We start from the raw sequence: 25,386 nt of genomic DNA, 5'->3' as shown, positions 1-25,386 counted from the left end.
ATCACTGATCGTGTGTGATGCCCGCACTACTCGTCACTCCTCATAAGGACTCGCACAAGTGACCCTGGATGTCACCCAAACCTAAAGGCAGATATATTTTGGTCCTCAAGACTAACTTAGTCATGTGAAGGCCGACACAACTGGGTTATTGCCACCCATAAACCAGCAATCTCCTGCCATGTTGCTCTCCATTGGAAACGTCTTCCCTCAGCCTGCTAACCCTGCAGGACAAAGAAAATGGCGAATTCCCCTACGCCAGGTGACCTGCATTTACTTCATTACTTCTATCATTTTCGATTTAAAGACAAAGTATACAAATTTAAAAACAATACGGTATTTATTAAAATAGAAGAAAATAACATCAAAAAATATAAACAGAGAGCAAAGCGTAGTAAAGTCTTAAAAAGCTTACCAAGGATTAGCAGCAAAAAAAGACGTCATGCTGGGCAGTCAGTCATCATCAACGTGGTCTCTGGCCGACGGGACGAGGGAGATTTATTGGGATTATCTATTTATTTATTTATTTATAGAAAGTGCACTGCACTTTAAATCTGAAGGCTTGGATTGCGAATAAAATGCACTTTTGATGCACCTGCTCTTGCTGTTATGTGTCCTAACTGACCAGTCCATCTCAGTTTACGATCATCAATGTCAAGGAGGAGTACGCCAGCTGTGGGCAACCCACTTGGGTATCACAGGACCACAGCATTCGTAGGTATGGCAAAGGTGGTCACGTGATCTGTAAATTATAAACAGGAAAAACATCAAATAAATTCAAATCAATCCCAACCAAATTCCAAACAATACAATCTATGAAAAATAATGCGTATTACAACTGTCATAATAATGCATTATATATATATGTATATGTATATATATATATATATATATGTATATATATATATATATATATATATATATATATATATATATAGGGCACCTTTCTCATGATGAGTAATGGTCTCTGCTTTTCACCCCAAACAACTTCAAAAATGAGATTCGTGTTTCACAAAATGACACAAATCACCCGTGACGTGAAACGGGGGTTACAGCTGATTTCATGGAAAGAAACTCGGCTGTTTTGCTCCTCACTATCAACGGTAGACACGTCCCTCCTGACATTCGCACAGTTCAGTTTTTTTATTTTTTATTTTCTAGGTAAAAAGAAGGGCGAGAAAAGACCTCCGAATGGAAACAAGGGTATGCCAGGCCTCGCCATTTATCTCCGTTTGTTTCTCATTTAAAGTCTCACTCACCGGGCCATCGTGGCCCCACTCCATGTTTTCATGTTTCTTCCACAGACTGCAAAGTGGACATTGCATTCCTCTTAGACGGCAGTTACAACATCGGACGCCGGCGGTTCAACCTGCAGAAGAACTTCATCAGCAAGCTGTGCGTGATGCTGGGCATCGGCCCAGAAGGGCCCCACGTGGGAGTCGTCCAGGCCAGGTACTGTCTGCCGTCAGATGACTTTATTTCTTTCATTTTCTACGATAAAAGCGTACGAGGTGAGCAGAGTCCAGTTGGAGGACTTCTTTAAGTCTTTAAGCTCCGCAACGCCAAAACAGACGCTCCTTTGGCCTGCTGCTGGGAGGTCCCGACATCAAGTCGAGTTTTGAAAGTCCCTAAAGTCCTACTGTCCACCACACTACGTGGCGAGTCTGTGGCACCTCTTAACGTTTCTGTGAAGTTACCCAGCAGACGGACCTCTCACACCTTCAAGCGCTGACCCTCCCTGAGCTTGAGTGCACCAGGACATGCTGGAGAGTGGAGTGCAGATCAGGGAGAGCCGACGTAAAATAAACGAACCTCAATGAACATCAACAGAGGCAAACGAAGATGAAAACACAAAAACTCCACCAGCCTCCAGGAATTCACAAAGGCAGAAAGGTCAGCGCTATAGCAACGACCCTTAGGGTACATTTTCGTTTAAAAACACGCACATTAGCCTCCGTTTTCGCCTTTTGTCCACACTACCCCAGAACAACAGGGACGTCTGAAAACGGGATGTAGATGGGAGAAAATGAACTCTAATCGCGCGCTCGGTGGTCCGCCATTCCCTGATTGGCTCCTGCTCTCTACATTTTCTCAACAGCCACTTTGCTCGCCTTCTACTCGTGTGTTGCTCTCCATAACAATTCCACCTCTTCGTCAGGCCAAACAAAACTCTTTTCTGTATTCAGCCATTGCCCTTCTCCATATGTTAGACGCCAGTTGTAAGTGACTGTCTAGCATGGAGGACGCTCCCTCTTCCCATTTCCACCGATGCGTACGTGTCCATTGTTGGCAAGTGTGCTACGTCATGCGTCATGTCTGTGGACACTTAAGAAGTAGTTGTGGTGTGAAGATCATCCACTGCATGACACGTCTTTGGACAATCACAGCATCAGGTTTCACATGTTCAATGAGTGCATTGAGTGTGACATTTGAACAATAGAAAACATTTTGACAAGCGTAGGCCATTCAGGCCAGCAAAGGTCACCCATCCTGTTTAGCTAATCCCTCCAAAATAACACCAAGTCAAGTTGAGGGTCCCAAAAGTCAAAGGGACTTTGGCCAACATCTACACATTACTGGCAGCATTGGGCATGTGCACAGTTTGAACCGATGAGCATTAATAACATCATTAGCTAGTCACATATACTGCGGTCATGTGATGGCACTGCTCTGCTTTACTGTCTCTGCTTTGTCAGATTCTCAATCAGTTATCCTGTGAAGTTTGACATACGAAAGACGAAGACCCCGATAACTTTGAGGAGGTCACTGTCAGCCAAAGGTTGTGCCACGCAAGCCTCAATCACGACATCATAGATAGATTGATATGAAAGGAACTATATGATAGATAGATGTGAAAGGCACTATATAGATAGATAGATCGACAGATGAAAGGCACTATATAATAGATAGATAGTGCTTTTCATCTATCTATTATATAGTGCCTTTCATCTATCTATTTATCTATTAGATAGATATATAGTTCCTTTCATAGCTATATATCTTTTTAATAGATAGATAGATGAAAAGCACTATATAACAGATAGATCGATAGATGAAAGGCAGTATATAATAGATAGATAGATGAAAAGCACTATCTATTATATAGTGCCTTTCATCTATCGATCTATCTGTTATATAGTGCTTTTCATCTATTTATCTATTACATAGATATATAGTTCCTTTCATTTATCTATTACATAGATAGATATACAGTTCCTTTCATATCTATCTTTTTAATAGATAGATAGATCGATAGATGAAAGGCACTATATAATAGATAGATAATGTATCACATTTTATAATATGACAAAGAAAATATTCAAAAAGACGCAACTCTTCTGAAAGAAATGAGCAAATCATTTCGTGTTCAAACGCCTGCTGCAGGCTCACTGATCAGAATGTGCACGTTGAGCTGCAGTGCCCTTTCAAATTCACCAGATGGCAGCATTGCACTTGAATCGTCGGCTTTTCTCAGTTAAGGCCCAATGCTCCTCCTCGTCATGGCTCCTCTGTATCTATTTACAGTAATCTGGAGAACGATTGATCAAGTCAGATGTTGAAGGTCCTCAGAGTCATCTACACTGGCATCTTATTCTATGGACAGTGGATTCAGAAAATATTGAGACCCCCTCACTTTCTACACGTTTTGTTGTGTACTTAATTTCATTTTAATTGGATATAGATTTGCCATTTTTGTGCATCAGTTTACCTCAATCTACTGTATATATAGATATATAAAAGCCAAATGCCAGACTCACTCATCACGAAATCTCCCAAACCATGAGGACTTGGGACTTAAAATTTGGAATGTATGTTACCCTTGGCCCATAGGTGCTCGCTAAGAAACAGTTTTAAAAATTTCGTGGTCCGAGTGTGAACTTTTAGTTTTTTAGACCCATTTGTTTGTCTGTATGTCTTTTCATTACAGAACTACTTAACAGATTTAGATCTTTTTTCCTATAATTTGCTCCTTCTCACCAGTTCTCCCATCTCAATAGAGGACTTCTGAAGCTCTGCTCGAGTGACCATTGGGTTCTCGATCTTCTCCCTGACTAAAGCCCTTTTTGCCAAGTTGCTCAGTTTGGCCAACTCTACGTAGTGTTGTGAGATTCCAAATTTCTACCATTTCACAGTTCTTGAGGCCACTGTGCTCCTGGGGACACTCACAGCTTTACAGGAGGTTTGATCCCCTTGTCACACCACAGTTTGATGGTGGGGATCTACAGAGAGCTTTGTAGTTCGTTTTTTTGCCCTGACATGCACTGTGAATTGGGGGACCTTCTATGCAAAGGTCCACATTGGCCTCTCTCAATGATGTTTCATCAGTTCGGTTTGCCAAAGGTGGACACCAGTCAAGTTCTAGAAACATCTAAAGGAGAATTAAAGCAAACAGGAGACACCGGATTGAAATTTGGAGGGCCACGGCAAAGGGTCTGAAAACTTCTAAGATTGAAAGATTTCAGTTTTTCATTTTTCATAAATCTGGTAACATTTTTGAAAACACATTGTCACTTTGTCATTCTGGGTGATTGAGTGTAGATTGGTGGGCAAAAGTCACAAATTTATCCATCAAAAATGAAAACTACAGCACAATAAAGTGCATAGAAAATGAAGGGGTCCAAAGACTTCCTGAATCCACTGGATATTTTATTTATCTATTATATTCTTGCTTTTCCATTTTATTATATCTTCTTGCTTTTTTTCATTATCATTATTACATTCTATCTGACCAGGAGAAACAATTTCATGGACTGCCTGCAGAAATGCTGATAAAGTTTTGTTCCTAACTATATCTCTAGAATGGCTTTGCTCCTACTTAGACTCCGATTGATTTATTAAACCTCCAAATTCCATTTTAATAAAAGGCCAAGTGTTTGTGAGTCCATCCGGTTACTATGTCTTTGTCATTCCAACAGATGGTACACCACAAACATTTGTAGGAAGAAAGTGCATTGCATTGGTCATTCCAACAGATAGTGCATCACAAACATTAACACATCCTTTACAAATCCCTTACCAAATGGCATATAACAGAGACATATGCATTGCATTTGTCATTCCAACAGATGGCACCTCATAAACATTTGTAGGAATAAAGTGCACTGTATTTGTCATTCCAACAAATGGCACATCACAAACATTAACACTGCTTTTACAAATCAATTACCAAATGGCATATAACAGACATATGCATTGCATGTCATTCCAACAGATGGCACCTCGTAGGCGGAGTGGTGGCTCTGAGGCTAGGGATCTGCACTGACAATCGGAAGGTTGCCGGTTCGAATCCCGTAAAATGCCAAAGGAGACTCTGCTCTGTTGAGCCCTTCAGCAAGGCCCTTAACCTGCAATTGCTGAGCGCTTTGAGTAGTGAGAAAAGCGCTATATAAATGCAAAGAATTATTATTATTATTATTGCTGAGCGCGTTGAGTAGTGAGAATAGCACTATATAAATGCAAAGAATTATTATTATAGAATTATAAACATTTGTATGACTAAAGTGCACTGTATTTGTCATTCCAACAGATGGCACATCACAAACATTAACACATACTTTACAAATCCCTTACCAAATGGCATATAACAGAGACATATGCACTGCATTTGTCACCATTTGGCAAATGGTAAGTTCCCATGCTCAGGGGGCCTTTGAAGTGGATTTACTTCAGTAGCCTCCTTAGTGTTACGTTTACCCCCAGAAAAAATGAGCCAAGAACATTGATTTTTTTATCAAGGAAAAAAAGGTTACCAGAAACGTGTTGTGGCCACCAGGGGGTGCAGCGGCTCCCTAAACCTCACACAGACAGAATTGGACACAAGTTCAGTTTTCAGCTTTTTTATTTTGGCTGTGGGAAACGCTTCCCTCATTTCCCACCTGCTCAGCACGGTACACAAGCACTAAGAAGCCCACTGAAATGTTGCACAATGATGGCTTTCCTTCTTTCTTCTTCTCTTTTTTTGTCTGTCCTTCTGCCTTCATCCCTCTTCCTCCCGACTCTGACTCCCGGAGTAGTGGCCTCTGGCTCCTTTTATGTGATCCCCAGATGTGATTCCGGTGTCCCGTAAGATTGGTCCAGAAGCACTTCTGAGTAAGATGGGAGCCCGATGTTGTAGGGTTCAGGTGACCCCCCTTAGTGTCACCCATTGAACCCAAACTCCAACTCTCTTGAAGCCCTGTGGTAATCCTCAGCCACCCAGGGGGGCTGCCCTCTAGCACCCTGAGCACACGCACTCTCTCCCAGTACATCCAGTCAGGTAAGGGCCCTTCCTGTCCGAGACAATGTGATTAGCAAAACATCGAAATCAAGACAGTAGAAAAAGTCTGTCTGGGGTCCACCGTTGGACTGATGCAGATTTAGTACTCGTCCTTTGTGTCTCTCATGTTTCGAGATGGTCGCCACGTCTGGACAGTGGCTGCGTGTTTCTTTTTTGCACTTTTCTTACGATATTTTTCTGTTTCTTGCATTTGAGAAGGTAGAATGTCAGTGCCCGATTCACACAGTCGATGGCACCAACTGTGTTATTGTAGGCAACCACAGTGTGTGGCTTAGTCACTTTCATTATTATGTTAAGTGCTTTGCTATCGACTTTCTTGTCCTTCCACGTGATTGCAACCGTTTTCTTTTTTCACCACAAAGCTGCTTGCACTGCATTGAAGCTCCACGAGATCAAATTCACTGACAGTTCTGTCTTCCTTTGTCATATGCATCAGTTTCACAATCCATGTCAACATCCAGCTCACATCATCATCATCACTGTCACTCGATTCGGCTAATGGTTTAATTTCACTTTGTTCTGTAGCTGGCTTTATCACGTCTCACATGTGTGTGTTCACATTGAAGGCTCCGCCCACTCTTGAATATTGATGAGTTACCATAGAGTGGCAAAAAACACAGAAATATACAGTATGATTTTTTTTGCAGTGCAATATTATTTCATTTGCTAGATGGCAACAGAATGTTAACTTCAGGCTTAAAAATGTAAAGCAGATCATTAGATGTCACCCCAAGTCCATGGCAGGCTTCACCGTAATTACACAGAATTTTGAGACCGAGTCACACTTCACGGAGGTTAAACACGCTGGTTTATAAACGTGACAAGGCCCTGCCTCACATCTTCTGACAAGCATATACACTCTTATCTTCCCAGAATTCTTTTCCATGTCTATTTTGCATACACCCCAGACCACATTTTATGTCTCTTAAAATGCATCTCAGTATTATTATATAAATGTATCTGCCTGCTGTCCCGGGTGCAGAATCATTTTGATCACACAAAACACATAAAGTCGTCTTTCCCTTCTGAGATCCAGATTGAAAGTAAAAACACAGTAAAATAAAAACACGCAAATGAAATATTTAGAATAATGTAAAATGTTTTATCAGCATTAATTCTGTTAATTTATTGACCCGAATGAGTCGAGATTTTGTTCTTTTTGCATTTGGATTCCGTAATTGTCGTTGATCCTCACTCGATTAGGACTGTGAATGCTGCTTCTTTGCATGGGCGGGTTCAAGAGCGGAGGTTTAATCCTACATTAATGAAATGGATAGCCAGTTGAATATCTGAAACATCGATGTGGCAGGTGTGGACCAAAAGGAAAGAGCACAAGATAAAGTATGGTGTCCTCAATGAGATTCCTGTTTCATGGTAACAAACTCAAGGAAACACCGAAAGAAAAGGCCATATAGGATCGTTCCGCCAATCCGGTTTTGATTGCTTCTACGGGCAGCCTGGCCACCCATGATGCAGTCCAATGAACAAAAGTGGAAAGATCACGAGGTGGATCTTCTGGGTTGGACTGGAGGTGTCGTCATGGCTCCTCGGAGGGCTCCACCTGCACTCTGCGGCTGTAAGAGGGAGGGAGTTTAGAAAGTGTGTCTCACCCAAAGCTGTCCCCCCAGTCTACCTCAAGACTAGCGCATGAGTGACACGCGTCAGCTGGGCAAAAGCACCGTTTTTGTGTTGTTCTCTCTATTCTGGATGAAACTTTTGAGATGCCAAGTTGGGTTAACTGTCACATACTGTGTTGTGGGCACGGGGAAGGTGCTATATAAATAAAAGGAATTATTACTGTATATGCATCCTCTGCGCTGTTCTGGAATAACGCATAGTTTTTATGGTGTTGGTCCTCCCATTGAAGCTCCCAAATGAAGTTGAAACTCCATGAAGCCTACATTTAACATTTTTCAAACAAGAACGTAAATACAAAATTTTGTGGAAGCAGACAGGGCCCTTTTCAAGAGAAGTGCGATTTGTTTTGTGTTGGTGTCCCATCACACCATGCGCCATTGTTTCCATTGATTCACCGACATGGAGTGTTGCCTTCAGGGTGAGTTGGGCTGAACCTAAATGAGATGCCAAGTTCATTGCCATCTGCTGGGTCATTTTAGCACGATAAAGTGCCAATCACATCTCATTTCACAAAGGAACTTCTGAAAGTCGAGATATTGAAATGTACCAACAGGAAGTGCGGGGGCAAGGAGTTTAAGACAGGCAAGGTTTAGAACTATATATCAAGGAACAAACAACGGTGTAGAAATAAAAATGCATAGTAAAATAAATTCTAACCCAACGTTTAAATGTAGAAGGAGTAACACATTAAAATAGCTTGCCTTAATGCTAGAAGTATCAAAAATAAGGTAAGTGAGTTAGAGCTCTATGTAGCAGAGCAAATTATGAGAATAATTATAGCAATAATGGAAATCTGGCTAAATAACAAAGATGGGGATGAGTAGAGGGATACACATTTATGAGGAAGGATAGACAGAACAGAAAAAGAGGTGGGGTTGCTGTTTATGTCAAACAAAATTTAAATGCAAGTCCTCTTCAGTTGGATGATGAACCCCATCTTAGTGAGGACGTCTGGCTTCGCCTGGAAAGCATCAGGGAAAGAGGTCTTATTTTAGGAGTGTGTTACAGACCAGCCAATGCAGAGTCATTTCAACAAACATCTTTTTAGTAATATCAAAAAGGCAAGTTTACAGGGGGATATTATAGTTATGAGGGTCTTTAATTATCTGAATATTAACTGGGAGGGTACAAGTCCAAGGAGGTTCTGCTCAAGCTTTATAAAACACTGGTGAGGCCTCATCTGGAGTCCTGTGTGTAGTTTTGGTCTCCAAGCCACAAAAAGGACATAGCAGCACAGGAAAAGGTCCAGAGAAGAGCGACTAGGCTGATTATGGGGGGCTACAGGGGATGAGTTATGAGTGAAGATTAAAAAGAGCTGATCCTTTACAGAGATGAAGAGGAGACCTGACTGAAGTGTTTAAAATGATGAAGGGAATTAGTGCAGTGGATCGAGACGGTGACTTTAAAATGAGTTCATCAAGAACACGGGGACACAGTTGGAAACTTGTGAAGGGAAAATTTCACAGAAACATTAGGGAGAGAACCACAGACACATGGAATAAGTGATCAAGTAGTGTGGTAGACAGTAGGACTTTAGGGACCTTCAAAACTCGACGATGTTATTTTAGAAGAATTAAGTGGATGGACTGCAGAGTTTTGTTGGTCTGAATGGCCTGTTCTCATCCACATTGTTCTAATGTTCTAAAACGTAGGCACACAAAACGCCATGAGCTTTGACTCAGTAGTTTAGGAATGATGCACCCAAATCTACAAACTCCCCTACCTGTTTGAAACACCATGTCGGTTACATTTAAAGTTGGTTCCGCTTTACTGTAAGTGTAAAATTTCATTAACATCAACACAGCTCTTGTGAAACAATGCTGTTTTTGGGTGGCCCCCATTACAAACCCCCATCCCAGTGAAAATTTTGAAATGTGCTGTGGTCAAAATCTTAAGTTTGACCAGTGGCCATCTACATGTGAAATTTTGTGAAAATCAGCTTTTATTTTGCATGAATGGCGAACAGACAAACAGACCCGATGTGATCTGAGGGTAGAAATGACGTGTTTAGTGTGAAAAATGGACAAAAGTCAAAAAGACAAACAGAGGGTAGAACTATTAATTTGTCTAGGGGTCCATCACTAATGAGCTGCACAGTACCGGCCACAGACAGATGGACTTACCTTCAGATGATCCCAAACTAATCTGACTTCATGTGCCTCCTCTGCTCTTCTTCTTGCCAGCGAGATTCCCAAGACAGAATTCTACCTGAAGAACTTCAGCCAACCCAAAGATGTCATCTTCGCTGTTAAGGAGATGGCGTACAGAGGAGGAAACACCAACACAGGTGAAGTGGTCCTGGGACATGGTGGGGGATGGGAGTAAGCCTGGTGGGTGACAAGGTGAGGAGAGCTGAAGATCAGAGAGGAGCTTTCAGTTTGCTACACAGTGGGGGCTTTTGCTGTAAATACATAGAAAAATATAGTGGTGATTACTTCACTGTTTTGAGGATCGTTTCATGCCTGGTGATTATAACCAAAACGTTTATTATTTATTTTTTGCGTTCTCCAGTGATGTAATTTTGGGTGCTTTGTTTGATGGCTGCTAGTAAGAGATCTCGAATCCAGTGAATTTAGGGGTCAGATGTTAGGGCGAGTGCTACAACGAGGTGTGAAGGTCTCACTCTGCGGACACTTCCTCATTCAATTTTACAGATTCCACAAAGTGTTAAACCAAAAAAAGAATCACAAATGATCTTAAGTTTTAAGAATATTCTAACTCATTTCTAATTTTTCGACAACAAGTTCTGCTTTGCAGTTAGGTTTTGTCGCATGGATTGTTATTGATCTCCTTGTTTTCTGACTTCGGTATTCACCTTGCGTTTATCTTCCAGTCTTTTCGTTCTTTCTGGCACGACACTGAAAGTGCATCCATGAATTGATTTATTGAGTTGGTCAGGAATTTGGGTGTTCACAAGAAACGTAAAGATGTTTATCGTATTAATCGTGTTTTATGGTACCCAAAGCATTTATTGTATTAATGACTTTTTATAGTGCCCACAACGATGAATGAATTTCTTTTTTTAGTTGAGATTTATGGTGTCCATCATAAGGGACTTGACATTGAACTCGACTCTTGTATTAGTTGTGTCTGGTAACGCTAAAAAGGAGTCGACAATTCGTTTAATTCGTGTATTTGTCTCGTTTTATGACACCCGCAAGATTAAGAACAATGCATTTTCTTATCGTATTGAAGGAGTCCTATGGAATGTACGAGGAGTGTGATGATTAGTCACCTTTTATGGTGTCCAGAACCTGGAGGAGAGTTTGAAACTAAGTTGAGTTTCTATTTGAAGAAAGTGCTGTATTCGGGTTGGAGGTAAGGAAGTCACAAGATCTTCCCATGAAGCGTTTAAGCGATTGTCCTCTGGCACTCCAAAATGACCACAGATTATGACTTCCTGTTCAGGGTGAGCTGTAGATGGAACACGCAGAAGAGCAGGTACAGAAGGAGAAGCGTATTTTTTGGAAAGCAATAATGCAAGGCTAAGGGAATAGCTATCCGCACTTTGTGATCATTTTCTGGGGTTGGCTGTACAGCTTTACCCGCGCACACGTGTGCAGACGTGGTGTCTCTGTGGTCCAAGTGGTAAAGTTTTGACCGGATCTTGATGTTTTCATGGTCACTGTGCTCCCTGGATGCACCAAAGAAGCGCAGTGAGCTGTTTTCCACTTTTTATGGGCTGAAGAAGGCTTTTCTATACAATATGGAGACCATGGCAGATTGTTTACGAATGGATTCGAAAGTTCAGAAATGGTCAAATAAGCGCTATGACTGAAGGAGTCGGGCACTTGATCGCATCTACTGAAGATGACACTCTTGAGCAAGTCTGTACTGTGATTGAAATGACGACTTTAATGTGAAAAAGGGATAAACAACAGCAAATGAAGACAGACAGAGGGTTCAACGATTAGATTATTTATAGGAGTCCATCACTAATCTGCTGCACAGCACTGGGCACAAAACGATCTACCGTATATACTTGCGTATAAGGCAGGTCTTGAAACCCAAAAAATCGATCATAAAATCAGATCCCGACTTATACGCTCGTTCAAAAACATGGCACTTCATTTATTTATTTATTTTACATCTTCTTGCTTCCTCGAAACTTGCACCAGTTTCTCAGGCACATCGAATTTTGTTGCAGCAGCACAGTTACCAATTTCTTTCCCCACTTCAACGATGTTTAATTTAAAACCAGCTTCATATTGTCTGATCGTAGATAAGGGATGCTCTTATGATAAAGGAGTATGAGGGTGTGAGACACAACAAACACAAAACAGTGCAAATGTCACTTTGGTAATAGTTTGGGTATCACCATGTGGTCACAATACATAGAAAAAACAAAAGGCCGTGTGCTCTGTGGTTACTCTCTCAGGTGGATGTTAGCATATTATAATCCCTTGTACTAATAGCGTTTTCCACATTTGACTTATACGACCGACATTATGAAATACCAGAAATTATACGGTAAAATCAAACCCTGGACTTATATGTGGGAGAACTTAAACACGAATATATACGGTACTTACCTTCACTTGATCCAGAACAAATTGACCAACTTCTTCGACTCTTCTTTTCAGCAGTGAGATTCCCAAGATAGACTATGGAGGCAGAGGTTTACAACAGCGTAAAGTTCATAAACGGTTGGACGAGTGTTAAGCACAAAGAAGGAGCCGGGCGCCTGTCCGCATCCACTAAAGACGACAGCACTGAGCGAGTTTGCTCCGTGGTTCTGATGAACTGATGAGTTTTTGGACTTCTCAGTCCATTCGTAGATACTCCGCCATGGTCTCCCTATTGTACAGAAAGCCTTCTATGGATTTTAGTTCCTGGTGCTGTCACTGCTGGCTGCTAGTTAGTTAGTTCCGGCGCCGCCGAGAGTGGTAGCCTTTTCAGCAGCTCCATGTTGTGAATTTCCCCTTGGGATCTATCTATCTATCTATTGTTTGGTGTGAATGGAGGGCGGTGTGGACAGGTTTACTCGTAACAAACAGGCTGTCTGATCCGGTCGAGAACTTGAGCACTGCGACCAGACGCATTGCGTGTGCAGGCAAAAATGTGCAGCAAACCTGAACAAAACAAACAGAATTAATCAAACGTAACCTCATAAAAAGGATATGAAAACTGAAAATGGGAAACGTACGCCTTGTTCAGATGGGATTCGTTTTACACCAGGAGGTGGGACAAAGGAGGACATCTGTAAATTTAGTCCTGTCCGGATCGCTCATGTCAGTCACGTTTTACAGACTTATTAAAGATTACGGAGACTTTCACCTTCTATAAGAAGTCTGTAGAAAAAATAACCTGAGGCTGAAATAATCCTAAGTGAATCAACGCGTCAGTTCAATTCTGTCATTTCAGATATTCCGACCAGACTAAGATTACCGATTTCCTTCAATAATAATTATTTTACCCAGTGCCTGAAGTGAATAAAAAGAACTGACGATGCTTATTGTTGCGCATGCGGAATAACAGGGAGTGGTGATATCCTCTTAGAGGGTCCAAGGCACGCTGGTCTATACAATTTACATCAAAATACGGCTGGGGAGTGTAGAAGATTCCCCCTTGGAAGTGTGAACGGACATATTGTTGTTATAAATAAGGGCTGCTAATGTGGTCCAACCTAACGGTACACACCGACATGCGTACTTAAACTAGCAGTGATCATTAGGCAAGAACAGGAACCTTCAAGCACTGACTTCACTCCACCACTGGTGTAAAACTAATCCCGTGTGAAAAGGCCTGAAGTCAATAATTCCATTTGTAAACATCTGCAAAATGAATAAATCGATTGTTAACATTAATAACAAATTCAAAAAGTTACATTAAGAATGAAGCGAGATATGGAGGTCACACGCTTTTGATCAGTGTGTTAATTTCATGTTACACAGGAAAGGCCCTGAGGCACACCGCAGAAACCTTCTTCACCCCGGAGATGGGCTCACGGAGGGGTCTGCCTCGCGTGGCTGTGATATTTGTGGACGGCTGGCCCTCAGACGATATCGAAGACGCGGCCACAATGGCGAGAGAATCCGGCATCAACGTCTTCCTTGTCTCCGTTGCCAAGCCGACCCCCGAGGAACTGGGAATTGTGCAGGACAGAACGTTCATTCAGAAGGTAAACTCAGCGGCGCCCGTGGGCACCGGTCACTGCACACGCAGATTCTTTCCCCAATAAAGTTCATCGTTCTCTTTCCATCCCATTTTAAGAACAAGAGTTAAATGATGGAGGTCAAGTTTTACTAACACGCTGGAGTTCTATGAGGAAGCCACAAAAGCAGACGACCAGAGAGGTGGATAGAAGATTAGCTGGATATTATCTTCATTGCCAGAAAGCTTTGAGCGGGGTCACATACCAGAGGTTAGGGTTCAAACTAAAAAGAAGTGGGAATCGAGGAACAGCATGTTAATGGGGGCAGACTTGGCTTTAACGTAGGAAGCAAAGGATTATTGGGAGGGGAACTGCATAAGAATCGGGCGATGCTAGAACTCGTGTCCTCCAGATATTGGTGTGAATATACAAAAGCGACCTGGAAAAGAACGTAAGGAACAAGCAGGGTAAGTCTGCAGAAGATGCCAAGAGAGGTGGAGTCGCAGGTGATGGGGCGTCATCACAAAGGGACGCGGAGGAAATATGACATCTAAAGTGTTACATATGGTAAGTCAAAAATGTTACGTTTCAATACACAATGAGAAGGTCAGAAGCTTTAAAGTCCACCTTCTGTCGAAGAACCAAAGAAGTGCAGCAAGCAGCAACCTCATCACTATCAACATACAGAAGCCGTCAGGAAATCCAACAGGATGTAATATTATATAGCGCCTTGAATGAGTGGCATACAAGTCAAGGGAGGTGAAGCCTCATCTGGAGTATTGACTGCAGTTGTGGTCTCCAGGCTACTAAAAGAAACTCTGGAGAAAGTGCAGAGGAGAGCAACAAGGCCGATTCCAGGGGCTAAGAGGTCTGAACTACGAGGAGACATTGAAGGGCTTGAACCTTTTCAGTTATTGCAGTTCGAGATGAAGAGGAGACCTGACTGAAGGGTTTAAGGTTATGAAGGGAATCAGTCCATCGGATCAAGATGGTGGCTTTAAAATGAGTTCATCAAGAACACGGGGGCACTGTTGGAAACTTTAGGGGAAATTACACTCAAATGTTAAGAAGTTTTTCCTCACACTGAGGACCACATACACAGAATAAGTGACCAAGCAGTGTGGTGGACAGCAGGACTTCAGGGACCTTCAAAACTCAATGATATTTTAGGGGTGGACAGGATTGGCGAGCTTTGTTGGGCTAGTCGGCCTGTTCTTGTTCTCATAAGGTGGACTTTCGATTTTCAGACCTCCCTTTGTGTATTCAAACCCCCTACGTGTAACACTTGACATTTACTGACATTAAACTTCATCGTCCACAAATCACCCCAAGCCTGTCTGCTGTCCCAGTCCCGATGTGATGACTAAACAGATTCTCGATGATCTGCTAATCCACCTGACTTGGTGTCATCTGCTAAACCCAAAGATACCTAAAGGTGTGTTGTTAGGATGGCTGGGGATTCTAAATTTCTTCTAGGATTGGTTCCCCCTTGTGTGCTGCAGCCACTGGGAAAGATTCCAGCATTCCACTGATCCTGAAACTGAGAAAGAGGATTCAGACCACGAATGGCTGCTCGATTAGTTTTGTTCATTTCTCTTATTGACTCTACGAGGCCCCCACATTGTAGAAGCAGGTGATGGTCACGGTGGCTCCAGCTGCTTTATCCTGCAACACTGACGGTGATTCTTTTGTCTCCTGTCCAGGCGGTGTGTAAAGACAACGATTTCTTCTCCTTCAACATGCCCAGCTGGTTCAGCATCAACAAATACTTGAAGCCTTTGAGCCAACGGTTGTGCAATGAAGATCAGATGCTCTGCAGCAAAACCTGCTACAACTCAGTCAACATCGGCTTTCTCATCGATGGCTCCAGCAGTGTTGGAGACAACAACTTCCGACTGGTTCTTGATTTTATTGCCAACATCGCAAAGGCTTTCGAGATCTCGGACATCGGGTCCAGAATGGGGGCCATCCAGTTCACCTACGAACAGAAAACCGAATTTGACTTCAACACACATTCCACAAAAGACACCACCCTGGCTGCCATCTACGGAATTCGCTATTTGAGCGGAGGAACTGCGACAGGGGAGGCCATCACGTATGCTGCTGGCACTTTGTTTAAGCCGCACAAGGGAGGCTCCCGCCGAAACTTCCTCATCATCATCACAGACGGCCAGTCCTATGACGACGTTAAGGCTCCGGCCGTCGCTGCACAGAATGAAGGTAAAGGGCCAGCCAGGTGGCCACCTCTCCACTTTTGCATTGCCGTAGTCCAACCGGACTAGGCGTTTTTAAAAAGTCCGGTTAAAGGCCCCTTAACACCACGACAACAACAACATGTTATGACCCATCATAAACCCACAGCTGCCAGCCCACCTACCGGCAGTGCAGACTCAGCTGGATCCCCACTTTGGGTTTTCTCTCGTATCCAAGAGGTGTGTGCATTATTTTGAACGGTGGTCCAGGGTTTGCCATTGTGCTCATCAATAGACTGGCATTTCTTCCAGGGGTGCCAAAAGCTGTCAGTGTAGGCTGTAGCCTGGAACGAAACAGAAAGTGACCAGGCAGAGCTGGTCAATCCATTAGGTGACACGGACGTCATTTATGAAAGTTAAGGGGCCCACGCTCTGGGCACCAAGAAGGTCCTACCCCAGCCTCAAGGCGTTGAACTGTGATGATACAGAGTGGGCGCAGGTACCCTCTGGGCGTCACTTTTGAAAGTAAGATTGTGAACGCTCTGTACTATAATGGGCTTTAAGTCCATGGTATCTACACCAATTGCTGCCATTTGTGCTACTGAAGGGTCCCACGGTCTGGACATGGGGGGGTCAGGGGATCGAGGTCTAATAAAAGTTCCTGATGGTTCATTTCGAATGCGCGAGTCCCCTTTTGAGATTTCTGTGCTTGGTTTATTTCTGTGATTTTCTCGTTTTGTTTTTCGACCCCTCTCTTTGGATGTCACTTTGGGACTTTGTTTTTCTTTGGATTGAGTTGTGTGGCCGCGTCTTTTCGCCACTGTGCTCCACAGAATTCTTTTGTGACATAATAAATATTTCATTTATTAAGACCCCTTGCTTGCCCGATTACTAGCCGGGTTTTGATGGTTTTACCCCTCTAGTGGGCATTATTTGAGGGGGACCTGGGACTCTTTTGGCTCTCTTAAAAGGTCTGCGTAATTTTGGCACCGCTGAAGTACAACAAAACCAGTTTAAGCTTTTTTTTTGAGATTTGTCCAAAGCTTGGACACAAGATGAGGAGTGCCACCATCTTAAATAGTGTTGCTGTGCTGCAGTCAGGTCATGCCAAAGCAGACATCAAAACTACCAATAAAAGATCAGAAATTGCTTAAAACCTTAGCAAGCATGTTCATTCTTCAAGCCAAGACAATTGTCAGGTATTGAGCCACGTCCTGCGATTACACAAACACGTCACATGCATGTCATTTATGAACAAGAAAACACCAATATTACGAGATTCAGCCATTTTAAAAGAAGACCACCTGTGTGCGATAGCTCAGCACTCACAATCATGAGCAAACACATGTATTGCAATAACGTCAACTAAATGACCAAATTTAACACTAGCGGGCAAAAATACTAGTAAACAAAAAATGAATGATCTATAAAGAATCCGACAATTCGCAGATGTTGCTTATCCCGGGCGATGCCATCTATTTTAATCTGCTGTTGTCTCTTCCTTGTCCTAGGCATCACAATCTACTCGGTAGGAGTCGCCTGGGCACCACAGGACGACCTCAGAAACATGGCCTCCGAGCCCAAGGACAGCCACACCTTCTTCACCAGGGAGTTCACGGGAATGCACCAGTTTGAACAGACCATCATTAAAGGCATCTGTAAAGATTTCATGGAGTCGCACTAAAGGAAGAAGTCAGGGAGTTCTGCAGAGAGGAAACACCTGGAGAGGACACCGCAGCTCAGGCCCGCCTGCAACAATAGTGCAGCATCGACGCATTGTCTGCACCCCACCCGACGCCACCCACCTTCCTGGCAGTACCACTGGTCACACCTCTCGGGGGGCTCAGAGTGGGCAGCATCTCGCCTGCACTGCACTACACCTCACAGGGGAGCAGAGAGCGGGACACCTACTAAGACTAGTAAGCCGCCAACCAGTGATGGCCATGGCGCTGTATGCGGCGACTCTTGCATGCTTGATGATGGACTTTGGTCTTCAGCTTGTATTTTATCTTCTGTACGCTGATTTTTATTGTTAAAGGAACAGTAAAAGCCTCGGCTTCCTCTCTTTCCCTACTTTGCATTAAGCCCGATGGGAGCTGACCATCGTCAAACGCACGTTTGTGTCGTCACCTCTCGGTACAATTCTCTGCAAGTCCTCGTGGTGACTGAAGAATGTATATTTTCTTATGATGGGTGAGGGGAGGGGCTGTTTAAGTCTAGACGGTAAGGGTTAGCAGAGCAAGTGGAAAAATGTGGTGGTCAGTTCTTGGAGGTTTTCTGCTGCTTGCCAGTCTAAACACACTGTAAGTATTGTCACGTTATTGTCGTTCGCTCCTTTCTGCCCCTCTGGTATTACACACGTAGAATAATAAACCATTTTAAACCTCTCTAGGCTTAAATCTCTAATTCTGTCGTCATTGTGTCCATCTGTTCCACGATTGTCACGCAATAATTCTCGAATTACTGCGGCTGGAGCCTTCATCTCATCGTGATTTGTGTCTTGCTTGAGGCAAACGGATGGAGAAGGTGAAGTGGCAGAGAGAAAAAGAACAGCAGTAATATCTGCTAAGTGTGGGGCAAATGGCTGCAGCCGCTTATGTGATAAGAAGAAGGGCAGCTCCGGAATCTGCTGAAGTGTCGAGTGTGTGTGGCACAGAAACCTACTGCTGCTGGTGAACTGTTGGGGCTGGCGTCTTCATCTTGGTCTTAATGTCCATCTTTCATACAGCAAACACATGGAGAAGGTGACATGGCAGAGAGAGGAAAAGAAAAAAAGAGCAGCAGCATCTGCTGAGCGTGGGGCAAATGGTTGAAGCTGCTCATGTGATAAGAAAGAGAAGGTCAGCCCCGGGACTGCGTCTGTGCAACCGAATGGTATTGCTGAAATGTGGCTGCCAGCAACCTCCAGAAAGATGTCAAGGATCACGACTTTCAAGAAAACTGAGCAGTCAAAGTGAAGGACAACATGACATGAGAGAGCTGCAGCATCTGCCGAGCGTGAAGCAAATCACAGAAGCTGCTTATGTGATAAGAAAAAGAAGAAGAAGAAGAGTATAAAGGACAGCTCTGGTATCGGCTAGGGCAGCAGCATGGCAACCTGCTGGTGCTCACAAACTACTGGGGCAGGAACCTTCATCTTGGCAGTGCTGGAGGTCCACGTGTTTGTGGTTATCAATCTGTGGATTATTTGTGATAACAAAATTGAAAATGAAATTATTTTCTAAAGTTAATCGCTTACTATTAATTAAAAAAAATGTACATCTTACCTGCACTGGTGCTTCCCATTGTAGTCTATGGGGCATGAAGGAAAAACTTAAAAACTTGCCAAGCAGGTTCATTTTTCAAGCCATGATGGTTGTTGAGTTTGATCCACGCCCTGCGAATACACAAACATTGTAATGAACATTGTTCATTAGTATCATTTTTGAACAAGAAAACACCACTATTAGGAGATTCCCCCATTTTAAAAGGAGACCACCAGTGTGTGATAGCTCAGCACAGACTCTACCTGCACAGCAATCTTTCAGTCCCCCTGTGGTGGGGACTTCACCCAAAAGACCAAATCACAGAAAACTTTTCATGTCACGTGGTTGGCTTTGTTTCATTTCCCACGTTTACTTGAGAATTCACACAAGCGAGTAGAAAAAGTCTCCTTAGCCTGAGTAAAACAGTAAAAGTGGTGTCTAAGCGCCGATGGACTGAGGCAAGCGAGCAGAGTTTAACGTGCAGATTTATTACAAAGCAAGTGTCACCGTGCAGGGCATACGAAATCAGTCAGTGGTAAAGTAAGAGTCATCACGAGAGCAGTAAGGCCATTCAATAAATAAGTAAAAAGGGTCAAATCAGGACACACTGCAGGTCCACGTCCTTTAACCAGAGCATCAAGCACAGCAACATCACCCCCTTGTCATTTAGTACGTGGATGGAGCCCCCTCACCGCCTGCTAGCCGTGCTTTGGTCACCCCCTGCATCCTCAGATAACTCGGGCTGTAAGCCCCCTTGACGCCAATAAATCTCCAGACTCCACTGCGTCCCAGTACTCTGAACTCCATGGGCTTCCACTTTCTCTCTTCTGTCACTGGCAGTCGGTACCCGCTGAGGGCTCTGCACCAAGTCAGCCATCTTCCCAGATTGAAAGGCACACCTCTGTAAAGGAGACCCGACCCTTTTGGCCCCTTCTGTCATCCTTATCTCCACTTAGCCCGTCAGCTAATGTGTGGACATTGGGTGCATGTGGTGTCCCACCACGCTATGGACCACCTGAATCAGGACCAGAGTGCAGCAGGTGACACCTCTGCACCACACTGGCACAGTGAGTTTTTTTTTTTTTTTTTTACTGTGGCTGGAGTGCCAATCCTGTCACCAACCCCCCAAGTTTTCCCTGTAAGTCGGAGGTCCTAATGAGGCGGTACGAGCGCACTACTGTGCTCTACTCAAATTCTATCTGTCCCGGGGAAATCATAAGGCGAGCAGTGGCACGAATACAATTTAAATCCGTTAAAAGGTCCAACAAGTGCCATTGCGTGTCAGACGGATGTGTTAAACACAGGGGTTAGGGGTAGGGTTAGGGTTAAACTTGTTAAACACAGGGGTGATAAGAAAGGAAAACCGGCAGTTTGTGGAAAAGAAGAGATACAGCGACAAACGGACATAGAAGAGGAATACAGCCTACCTTGTTCCAGCTAAAATAAAGTCCACCAGGAGTTTTAATTACAGGACCACCCCGATCATCGAGGCGAACCAGCAAGCGTGATTCTCTACTTTTCTTAAAACTCATGAAAGCTTTGTGTGAATACTGTGCCGAGTGTTCGCCTCGACTGGACCAAGTGTGCGGCCGAAGACCTGCCGACTTTGCCAATGTGGCCGTGGCTCCCTCACCCTTCTCTTCCCTCGGCTGTCGTCAGCACGTCGCGAGTGTTGGCCGTGTATATGCCTTTGACCGTTTTGTTCACTTAGGAGTTTTGTGTTTATATATTTTAAGGCGCTGTGGGAAATTCAAAACTGCTTTCTTAAGACTCTGAGGCTACCTAAATGGAGACCTCCTTCTGTTGACCCCGTCTCTGACCACTGTGAGCGATGCGCTTCCCTGGTGATGTCAACGGAGCTTTCTCTGTGCCCACATTGTCTGCACAGCAACGCCACTACTACGGCCCCCGATTCTGTCAGTTTTCAGCTATCTGAGGTATCATCAGTCCACATTACCTCGGATATTCTGGGTTCTACTAGATGTGGAAAGCCCGAATGGGAAGAAATGTTTTTTCTATTCTTTATTATCTGGACAACCACCTGCATAGATGTCTCTGCCATTCACCATACAATTGATTTTTCTCATCCTTTTTTCACTAAGAATTGTTAGTTTTCAATTGAGTGCTGCACTTTTGGGGTCTTACAAGCTCACCGGATTAAAAATGAGTCACCAATGGCTAAATCTTATCTAACAACGTGTAACTCCTCCATTAGATCAAACGACAGCTACAATTCTACCTGTCATGGATGCCACCAGTTTTGCAGATTGGACCGATTTTCATCCACACTCCTAGCACCAAATCCTGCAGTTTGGCCCGACTGGTCAGATGCTGCAAAGAGTCCCACAAATTTTCAATTGAATTTAACTCTGGGCATTTTACAGGCCAGTTGAAAAGTGAGAAGGTTTCCAAATGTTCCTCATGCCAGTCGCACAGAGTCCAAGGCCAGTACACGCAATGACTGTCGTCTTGGATGACTCTGGACATGGAGGCACAAAAGGTAACCACAGCTTGTTCCGGGAATGTAGAAATGTCACAACGTGCGACAGTCACCTTCTCTGAGCCACAGTTCTGGTGATGATCAGTGGTTGATTGCGATGTATGCCATTGCAAGAAGACCCGTTGGACAGAACACTCGACACACCCACAGTCGTCAACTACCTGTCCGCTATGCCCCTTGGCATGGCTGAACACAATAACCCCTTTCTGGCAATCATTCCGGCCTGTTGTGTCACACACTTTTTACATAAAGAACCAAACGTCACTCCACAAGCCCCGTAGCACAAGTCACAGCTACGTGTAAGGAGGCATTCACACTGGGGTGTCCTGTGTTGGGGTCTGAAGTAGGGGGTCACGTCTTAAAACGGGCATTTTTTTATCTGAGGAGCTCATAAGTGTTAGGTGAGTGAAGGGCATTTGTTATTCTGCGTGTCATTTATGTGCAGTGTAAAAATTACAGGTGTGGTGAATTGAAGAGAAACGCAGGTCAGTGTTAGGATGTTCAAGGATTTCTGCAGGTGCTGTGTTTCTGTGGGAGAACGTGGATATTTATTAACCCAAAAAGTGTCAGAAATTTAGCACACAAGTTTGAATTTATTGTGGGTTTTCTGGGAAATGCTGCCTTATGTGGACCCATCGTGTGGACAGCGAGACTAGAAGATCAGTTAAGGTATGCGTACCAAGGACCCTCGCCAGACTCACAGAGCCTCAGTTATGATGATTCATACACTTTGGGTCTGACATACACGCACAGTCCGGCCAAACAGCCGGTGCTAAATGGTGCCGCATGCTGCTATTGTATCCACTAGATGGCAGAAGAACACTGCCCTGATAGTTACTCAGGCTTAACACTCGATATTGGATCAGTTTCTCTCAGGTTTAACCGTATTTGCATTCAATTGTGGGTTAACGCCAAGGAGATTAACAAGGGAGTTTTTGAGAGAGATTTCCACCATTGATGGTTCATCCTGCAGCAGTGCAACACAAATATAAATGTTGCTTGTAGCTGCCCTTTGCCACGTGTATGAATATGAATGTAAACGTAAAGGTTGTTTCCCATTAACAGGAGATGGATTGGGACAGCTCTGTGCACCACATTTCTCCTTCTAGTTGACTTCATACATTAGGATTTAAAACGCTGCCCGATAAAGCATGGTGTCTGCTGTTCTATCTGCACGCCAGTATGACAACAACCTGAATCAACTTCCAGCCCTGATAACATTCAGACGTCAGCAATCTGCGGCCCGGGACTGCACTGCCGCCATCTCACCGTTGCTCCACATTTAATCTCAAGCAGTCAGTACGGTGGCCGAATATCATGTCAGACTGTGTGTTCCCCTGGCTTACTGCATCTTATTACTGCGTCTTATCGACCCGCACGCCCAGATCATTCTGGTGCTGTCAGCATTTCATTTTCAAACAATTACCCCCACTTCAGTTAATGGCGGCTTTACAAACAAGTCAACTCGGCTTCTTTCATTAACCACTTAAGAAGTGGGCTCTCTCTCTTTTTGTGTATCAGTTGTAGACAGCCTTTGAGATTCACTTGTACAGTAATCCCTCGCTATATCGCGCTTCGACTTTCGCGGCTTCACTCTATCGCGGATTTTATATGTAAGCACATCTAGATATATAATGCGGATTTTTCGCTGCTTTGCGGGTTTCTGCGGACAATGGGTCTTTCTACTTCTGGTACATGCTTCCTCAGTTGGTTTGCCCAGTTGATTTCATACAAGGGACGCTATTGGCGGATGGCTGAGAAGCTACCCAATCAGAGCACACAGTTAAAGTTCCTGTGTGCTGATTGGCTCAGTGACAGAGCGCTGCATTAACCAGAAAGTCTCATCTCACTCATTCAGCATTAATGTGCTCCTGCTACTGCTTCAGGGGCCGTGTCCAAGCGCCAACAGAAGATGCAAATGATTGCAGAAAAGGTAAAAGTTTTGGATATGTTGAAGGAAGGGAACAGCTACTGCTGCAGGACACCATTACAGCCTCAATTAGTCCAGGATTCTTTTCATTTAAAAAGGAGGAAAAGCATATAAGATCTACGGCCGCAGTGTCCTTTAACCAGGGTGCAAAACGAGTTGCAAGTGGACATGATAAGGCAGTAGTCCGGATGGAATCTGCTTTAGGGATTTGGATTGAAGAGTGCTGGAACAACAACAACGGAGGTGCTACGTAGTCGCCTTAAGAGGCTCCTTTAGAAGAGCTGTAACACTCTCCTTTGTTATGCAGTAAAATGAAACTCATCGTTATTGGACAAGTCGTCGTGTCATTGTTGGTGAGTAACCATAATTAATTATCTACGTACAGTACTTATTACATGTACATAGTTTAGTGTCACTGTACACACATTTTGCTGTATACAATTTTTCTTGCATTGTCCTCACAGGTGGCGCAGTGGTAGTGCTGCTGCTTTGCAGTAAGGAGACACTGGAAGATTGTGGGTTCGCTTCCCGGTTCCTCCCTGTGTGGATAGCACTTTGAGTACTGAGAAAAGCGCTATATAAATGTAATGAATTATTATTATTATTATTTATTATTACGTATTTATTGCTGGTGGCCTGTCTGTCGTAATGGCTGTAACATATGTGATATCGGAGACGCTCGATATCTTTAAAATAATATTTAGGTTTTACTGTATATAAACTGTGTTTACATACATAATTTCAATGAATCTTACCTAATATCTAAGAGAATACAAAGGGTTTATGCTGTATAATTGTGCGGGAAATGTTTATAATAGTGTGGGAGAGTTTATAAGGGCTTAAAATATATAAAAAGAATCATATGAACATATGGTTTCTACTTCGCGGATTTTCACCTTTCGCGGGGGGTTCTGGAACGCAACCCCAGCGATGGAGGAGGGATTACTGTATGATATGGGTGGGAAGGTTTTGTACATATGTACAGATTTTCTCATATGGTTCATTTATTTGATTGCTCATTCCATTAACATGTGTTTTGATCACTATCCTTTGCTTCATTCAATGTACTCCTTATCTTTAATTCTGTTACTAGTGGTTTTTCTCTGACATGTGGTTACGGTGCTTCTATGTTCCTTCCCCGTGGTCCCCATAGCCACCAGGACGGTTGCCCCCTTGTGGTCTGGAGGAGACGAAATCCCTCCTCGGGTCCTTCCAGGTGTCCCAGCTGGGTACCACCCCCACCCACTCACCACAAGTCATGGTCAAATCAGCTTTTGTGCATGGAAGAAGCCCCTATTTCAAGTCAAATATAAAAAAGCCAGACTGAAGTTTGCAGGTTACTTGGGTGATCTATGGTCAGATGAAACAAAAATTGAACTGTTTGGCCATAATGATTACCACTATTTATGAAGAAAGAAGGGTGAAGCTTAAAAACCAAAAACCACCATCACAAATGTGAAGCATGGTGGTTGGCAGCATCATATTGTTGGGGTTAAGGGATTGGGACACCTAA

The 25,386-nt window shown here is 43.6% G+C and overlaps 1 protein-coding gene across 3 annotated transcripts in view; it reads left to right on the top strand.

Annotated features, from left to right (window-relative positions):
* Window positions 1-18,585, top strand: part of coch (coagulation factor C homolog, cochlin (Limulus polyphemus)) — a 58,842-nt gene extending 40,257 nt beyond the window's left edge. For all 3 annotated transcript variants that reach the window (XM_028821933.2, XM_051920001.1, XM_051920002.1), the window contains exons 7-12: window positions 1,159-1,200; window positions 1,302-1,449; window positions 10,096-10,199; window positions 13,807-14,033; window positions 15,710-16,226; window positions 17,710-18,585. In XM_028821933.2, coding sequence (XP_028677766.2) covers window positions 1,159-1,200; window positions 1,302-1,449; window positions 10,096-10,199; window positions 13,807-14,033; window positions 15,710-16,226; window positions 17,710-17,882 — 1,211 coding nt within the window. In that variant the 3' untranslated portion in view covers window positions 17,883-18,585. The remainder of the gene's footprint in view (window positions 1-1,158; window positions 1,201-1,301; window positions 1,450-10,095; window positions 10,200-13,806; window positions 14,034-15,709; window positions 16,227-17,709) is intronic.
* The last annotated feature ends 6,801 nt before the right edge of the window (window positions 18,586-25,386 follow it).

This window comes from Erpetoichthys calabaricus, chromosome 16 (genome assembly GCF_900747795.2).
Source record: "Erpetoichthys calabaricus chromosome 16, fErpCal1.3, whole genome shotgun sequence".
Taxonomy (NCBI): Eukaryota; Metazoa; Chordata; class Cladistia; order Polypteriformes; family Polypteridae; genus Erpetoichthys; species Erpetoichthys calabaricus.
This window is presented reverse-complemented; position numbering and strand designations above follow the sequence as displayed.